This window comes from Rhinolophus sinicus, chromosome 8 (genome assembly GCF_057876585.1).
Source record: "Rhinolophus sinicus isolate RSI-liver-muscle chromosome 8, RSI-T2T, whole genome shotgun sequence".
Lineage (NCBI taxonomy): Eukaryota > Metazoa > Chordata > Mammalia > Chiroptera > Rhinolophidae > Rhinolophus > Rhinolophus sinicus.
Window position 1 is genome coordinate 38,599,647 of NC_142508.1, and position 6,000 is coordinate 38,605,646.

Here is a 6,000-nt window from a genome sequence, read left to right on the forward strand (position 1 = left end):
TGAGTTCACGAGGGGGTAAACTGAGGCCCAAATTGTAGCCTGAGATTACCTGCGGACACAGCTAGGTGGAAGAGCATACCTCAGTTTCCCCAGGAACAGGGGCTCACCGGGTCTCTCCCCTCGCAGCCAAGCTCTCACGGCTCTCGCTGGCGCTGCCGCCGCTCACGCTCACGCCGTTCCCGGGGCCGGGCCCGCGGCGGCCCCCGTGGGAGGGCGCGGACGCCGGGGCGGCTGGCGGGGAGGCCGGCGGGGCGGGGGCGCCGGGGCCGGCGGAGGAGGACGGGGAGGACGAGGACGAGGACGAGGAGGAGGACGAGGAGGCGGCGGCGGACGCGGCGGCGGGGCCCCGGGGCCCCGGGAGGGCGCGGGCAGCCCCGGTGCCCGTCGTGGTGAGCAGCGCCGACGCGGACGCGGCCCGCCCGTTGCGGGGCCTGCTCAAATCTCCGCGCGGGGCCGACGAGCCCGAGGACAGCGAGCTGGAGAGGAAACGCAAGATGGTCTCCTTCCACGGGGACGTGACCGTCTACCTCTTCGACCAGGTGCGTTGCCCCAGACGGCGCAGGTGTCGTGGACGGGGTCCAGAGTGGGGCGGGGTCTTCGGGGGCGGGGCGCGGCCTGGGGAGAGACTGGCTGGAAGTGTGTCGGCGGGGACGGGAATGGGGCGGGGCCAGGAGGATGGACCCAGCCCAGAGCTGGGGTGGGTCCTGGGGTGAGGGCGGGGCGAGGCCTGTGATCGGGGAGGGTGGTAGAATGCGAGAGAAAGGCCTGAAGCTTGAGAATGGATCTGGAAAGGTGGATACCTGGTAGTCGGGGCGGAGCCTGGAACTGCTAGGGAGCAACTGCTGAGAGGATTGGGGCGTGGCCTGAGTGGTGAGGGCGAAGCCTAGTGAGGTTTGAGGAGGGGTTTGTACATCAGTGCTCTAGCGGTGTTAGAGGCTGAAGGCTTGGCTCAGGATGGAGCAGATCTTACCCACTAGTGGCGGGCCATGGAGAGGCTGCAGGAAGAGCTTAAGAGATGAGACTTCTAGTGTTAAGATGGTTCGGAGTGGGTTCAGGATGGGCTGAGCTGATGAACTGGGGCGGGGCCTAAAGAGATGGGTTGAGGACTGTGCAAGTAGCGCTGGGGGTATACAATAGTGTGGAAGAGAAAAGGGGAAGTGGTGCTTGTAGACTGAGGCCGTGTCTAGATGAACCTGAGGCGGGGCAAATCACGCTGAGATCCTGAGATGAGTGACAACAGGTTCATGAGCCCAGGTCACTATAACAAAAGGATGGGGCTTGGAGGGCTGGAGTGGAGCCACTTCGGAGGGCGAGGCTTAGGGGCTCAGGGAAGGGGCAGGAGGTGCGTGGGATGGGGTGGGGGTTTGGAGGACCATAACAGCAGGTAGTTCTGGGGCCAGAATTTGGACTCCTGCTGTCGATATCTCGGAGGTAGGTAGGGGTCACTGAGACGGAGCGGGATTTACGGAGATAGTATCGAGTTCGGGGCTCCCTAGAAAGCTGCGCTTTAATGAGCAAGGAGAGAATTCCTGCCGTGGGCTACTTAGCTGTGGGTGTGGCTCCACAATCGGGAAGGCCTTAAGTTTGTGGGTGGGGACGGGGGAATGGTGGTAGGAGCCTCGGGCTGAGGTAGGGTTAAGGCTGGCCTGAGACTTCAAAGACAGATTAGGGAATCCAGTCTTTTCCAGAGCCTGCAGTAGTAAACTGCGATCCCTGAAGCCCCAAAAATGTTAGCAGAGGGTGTTGCTTGTTGGGATGCAGTGGGTGGGATGTGACGGTTCTCCACCTCTCGTTTCCCCTAATTTGCCTTCACAGGAGACGCCAACCAACGAACTGAGCGTCCAGGGCCCCCCCGAGGGGGACATGGACCCGTCAACGCCTCCAGCGCCCCCGACGCCTCCCCACCCCGCCACCCCCGGAGATGGGTTTCCCAGCAACGACAGCGGCTTTGGTGAGGGGCGAGGCGGGGCAGAGTTGGGGATGGAGCTGTTGGCTCACGCAGCGATGGGCGGGGCCTGAGAAGGATGTTGGGTCGGAGGGCGGGATCTGAAGTTGGGGTGGGGATGCTCCAGAAGTGTCTGAGGGTCTGACCGCGTCCTCCTCTCCTCCGTCACCCCTCCTTCCGCTAGGAGGCAGTTTCGAGTGGGCGGAGGATTTCCCCCTCCTGCCCCCGCCAGGCCCCCCCCTGTGCTTCTCCCGCTTCTCCGTCTCGCCTGCGCTGGAGACCCCGGGGCCCCCCACCCGGGCCCCCGACGCCCGGCCCGCAGGTACAGTGCTTCAGACTCTCCGCCCAGCTTCCACCTCTGCCGATTTCTCTGTCCCCATCTGTCTCTCCCCACATTCTTGTCCCCACTTTTGATTTTCCCTGCCTCCCTCCCCTCAGTCCCCTCCTTCCCCTCTGTCAGCACTCATCACTGAGACTCCACCCAACTCTGGAACCAGCTCAGACCAAGTGGTGTCCATCAAGATGAACTTGGGCACTCACACCCCTCTCTGAGCTTCAGTTTCAAACCCTTCTGTAAGGATCTCCTCCAAGTCTTACCCATCTCTGCCTGTCTCTGGGACAGGCTCCTGCCTGTCACTTTTGGGATCCTGACCCCACCTCCCTGCAGGGGCGCACGTTGATCAGAGGCAGACAAGGAGAAAGAGGACACCACTGTGCTCAAAGCTGGGTAGTATGAACCAGAGCAGAAAACCTGACCAGCGAAACCCGTAGCGACAACAATAATGGTAGCACTGCTAATGATAATAGCAAGCACTCCCAGAGACCCCTACCATGTGCTTGCTACATCATAACCCATTTAATCCTTCATGGGGTGGATTCTAGTGTCATCCCCATTTTACAAAAGAAAAAACTGAGGCAGAGAGGAATGAGGAGCCAGGGTAACCCGCCTGGCCTCTGAGTCCATGCCATCTCCAGTCAGTGTTTGTCAAGTTCATTTCTTGTGGTGTCTCACGTACGCCATATCGCTAATCCTCACCACCACCTTGCGAAAGGGGCACGTCACCTTTAGTTTCTGACTGTCCCAAAGAGAAGGCCATTCTCACAGAAGAGGAGGGCAGAGCCAATTCTCTTGACACAGGAACCGAGGCTAGGAGAGCAGGATTCGGGCTCTCTGCTGCCCCCTGCTGCCGTTCCAGAGAACACCCCTAGATGCCGGGCTTATGTTACCCTGGGCCAGGCAGGTGCGCGCGTGTTCCTGGAGGACAGAGCTGAGAAGGTAGAAGGTGCAGACGTTTTCAGGGAGGGTTCCATTCCTGCTTTCTCAAAATTACCTGAGTCCAGGTGTTGGCCCTAACACTTATCAGCTGTGTGATATAAGGCGAGTCCATCTCCTCTGTGCCTCAATTTTCTTATCTGTAGAATGGGGGAATGATAACAGGATTGCGGGGATTACCTGGCTTAATTCTTCCCATGCATGAAGCATGGAGCCTGATCACGAAGCAGTGGCCTCTAAACTGGTAGCTGTGACTGTGCTTAATTAAGTAGATGTGTATTGAGCACAGGCTGTGTGCAGGTACTGTGCTAGTCCTGGGATTGCAGGCTGAGCAAGATCCAGGAGCCCCGCCCCACCCCACCCACAGACACTGACCCCACAGTCCCACAGTAGTTGCTGAGAAAGCAGATGACACGAGGAAAGGGCTTTGTCTCCTCAGCGGAAGTGTCATTTAACTGGGGACTTGGAGGGTTGGTTGTTGTTAACTAGGTGAAGGGGAAGGGGACAGTGAGCTGGCAGACTGAACAGCTTGCACAAAGGGCCTGAGGCAGGAGGGAGCTTGGCCGGTTAAAGAACAGAAGGGCAGCAGTGTGTCTGGGGGTTACTTAGAAGGGAGTGAGGTGAGAGGGGGCAGGGCAGACCATGTAGGTCTTGAGGGTGGGTTGAGGCATTAGGGAGCCATGGGAGGGCTGTGACAGGGGATGGGTGGTACCAGTCCTGGGTGTAGGAGGACCCCCCCTTGGGGCCACATGGGGGCTGACTGGAGGCTGGGAGGCTGGGGCCAGGAGCCAGAGGTGAGAACACTCTGAGTCAAGGGCAGGAAGGACGTGTGAGGGCTGACTCTTCATTTGGCTACATCCTCAGGTTTCACCCCAAATGTCACTTCCTCCCAGAAGCCTTCTCTGAGGACCCCATGAGGACAGGGTGGGGTGGGTTCCAGGGAGTGGGGACACCAGCCAAGTGGTGAGTCATGGCTGAGGCCTCGGAGCCAGCAGAGAAAATGACTTCACCCTTAATCACCAGGAGGGGAGAGGTAGGGCCAGATCGTGCGAAACCTCAAGTCCCTTCAGTCATCGACAGCTAGTCCTGCTGCAGCTGGGCTGGGAAGCTGGGGAGCCTGTCACGTAGAACCATGGTGGGGAGGCCTAGTAGGGCCCCCTTCCTCCCCAGACCCTTATGCTCAGCGTGGCCCTGCCCATTTAACAAATGTTCCCTGGATTCTGAGTGATGCCACATAACCCAGTCTCCCCACTCCTTTGAAAAGGACATGAGGGTCATGCTCCCCATTTAAAGAGAGGGAAACTGAGGCTCAGGGATGGGCAGCGAGGGCAGTGACTGACTCAGGCCACTCAGGAAAGACATGGGGTGGAGAGTGAGGGCACCCAGTGTGTGGCTCTTGATGAGATCCTCCACCCCACAGACCTTGATTTTCTGGATCTGTGTAATGGAACAAGGGGCATTCCTTCCACTGCGAGAGGAGGGTCATGGGAAAATTTGGTGAGGTGGTGTTTTGTGAGAGGCCCTGTGCTGGATGCTGGGCATGCAACAGTAACCTAACACAGACCTGTCCTTCCTGAGCTTCCATTCCAGAGGGACAAGCAGACAGGAAGTTCTTCAGCAATGCCTGGGATTATCCCCAAGGAGAAGCGTGAAGAAAAATAACCATATAATGCAATGTGATAGAATGAGTAGGAGGGGCGAAAGGGCACCTGCTTGACTGAGAATGGCTGAGGGAGGCATCTGAGGAGGTACCTGAATTACATGGGAAGGGCTAAGGAAAGGGGGTCCTACGCAGTGGGAACAGCAAGTGCAAAGGCCCCGGGATAGGACTGTGCTTAGAGCCTGGAAGGAAGAGTGAGGAGACCAATGTGGCTGGAGCAGAGTGAGTGAGGGGGTAGGGGATAGATGAGGACAGAAAAGGGACGGCCACAGTGAGGGCTTTGCTTTCACTCCGAGTGAGCCAGAAGCTATGAGTCTATCTGCCCAGTAATTCCATTTCTCTCCCTACTCCCTCTGTCCTCAGGCCCCGTGGAGAATTGACCATCCGAAGACCTGACTCCCCTGCACCCCCAGAAGAGGGGTTGAGAGTAGAATCATCTGTGGACGACGGAGCCACTGCCACCACCACAGACGCCGCCTCTGGGGAGGCCCCTGAGGCTGGGCTCTCCCCGTCTCCAACCACGTGCCAAACAGGAGGCCCTGGCCCCCCACCATCCAGCCTCCCAGAAGGCTCCCCTGACACCCCTAATCCCCTTGGTGCCAAATGAGGCAGGAAGCCCCTCGCCCTTCCCTGGAGAGCCACCTTTCTTGGAACTGAACTGAACTCTTGGGCCTGGAGCCCCTTGGCACAGTGGAGGCCTCGCCTCACCCACTCAAGGCCCCAGACAGGGGCTGTAGGCTTTGGGGACCTGGATCCCCCATCTCGCGTCTCTTCTTCCCTGCTCCAGCTTGGCCCCTGGAGGGGCCTCTGGTTCAAACCTTTGCGTGGCATTTTCACATTATTTAAAAAAGACAAAAACAACTTTTTAGAGGAACGCGGAGCCTGTGTGTGTTTCGGGGGACAAAGAGGGGAGGATGCAGGGAGCGGGTGCCACCCAGGAGAAGTCACCATCATCACTGCTGTGTTTGACAGATGGGAACATCGAGGCTCAGAAAGGCGGACGTGCCTGCACAGCAGTGAGGCCCCGGCTTCTCCACCTCTGGATCCAAGCTCCGTCTAGTGTTTGTATCACTGACTTCAGCCACAGCCTCGACTTAATAAGTAGCTGGTGAGGGTTGGGGA

The 6,000-nt window shown here is 58.7% G+C and overlaps 1 protein-coding gene and 1 long non-coding RNA gene across 9 annotated transcripts in view; one reads left to right on the top strand and one right to left on the bottom strand.

Annotated features, from left to right (window-relative positions):
- Positions 1 to 208, bottom strand: part of LOC141567723 (uncharacterized) — an 11,477-nt gene extending 11,269 nt beyond the window's left edge. For both annotated transcript variants that reach the window (XR_016021987.1, XR_012490560.2), the window contains exon 1: positions 80 to 208. This is a non-coding gene — a long non-coding RNA (uncharacterized LOC141567723). The remainder of the gene's footprint in view (positions 1 to 79) is intronic.
- The window catches only part of LMTK3 (lemur tail kinase 3), a 19,946-nt gene extending 14,546 nt beyond the window's left edge, over positions 1 to 5,400 (top strand). For all 7 annotated transcript variants that reach the window (XM_074316157.2, XM_074316158.2, XM_074316160.2 and 4 more), the window contains 4 exons: positions 127 to 539; positions 1,816 to 1,951; positions 2,130 to 2,267; positions 5,242 to 5,400. In XM_074316157.2, coding sequence (XP_074172258.1) covers positions 127 to 539; positions 1,816 to 1,951; positions 2,130 to 2,267; positions 5,242 to 5,258 — 704 coding nt within the window. In that variant the 3' untranslated portion in view covers positions 5,259 to 5,400. The remainder of the gene's footprint in view (positions 1 to 126; positions 540 to 1,815; positions 1,952 to 2,129; positions 2,268 to 5,241) is intronic.
- The last annotated feature ends 600 nt before the right edge of the window (positions 5,401 to 6,000 follow it).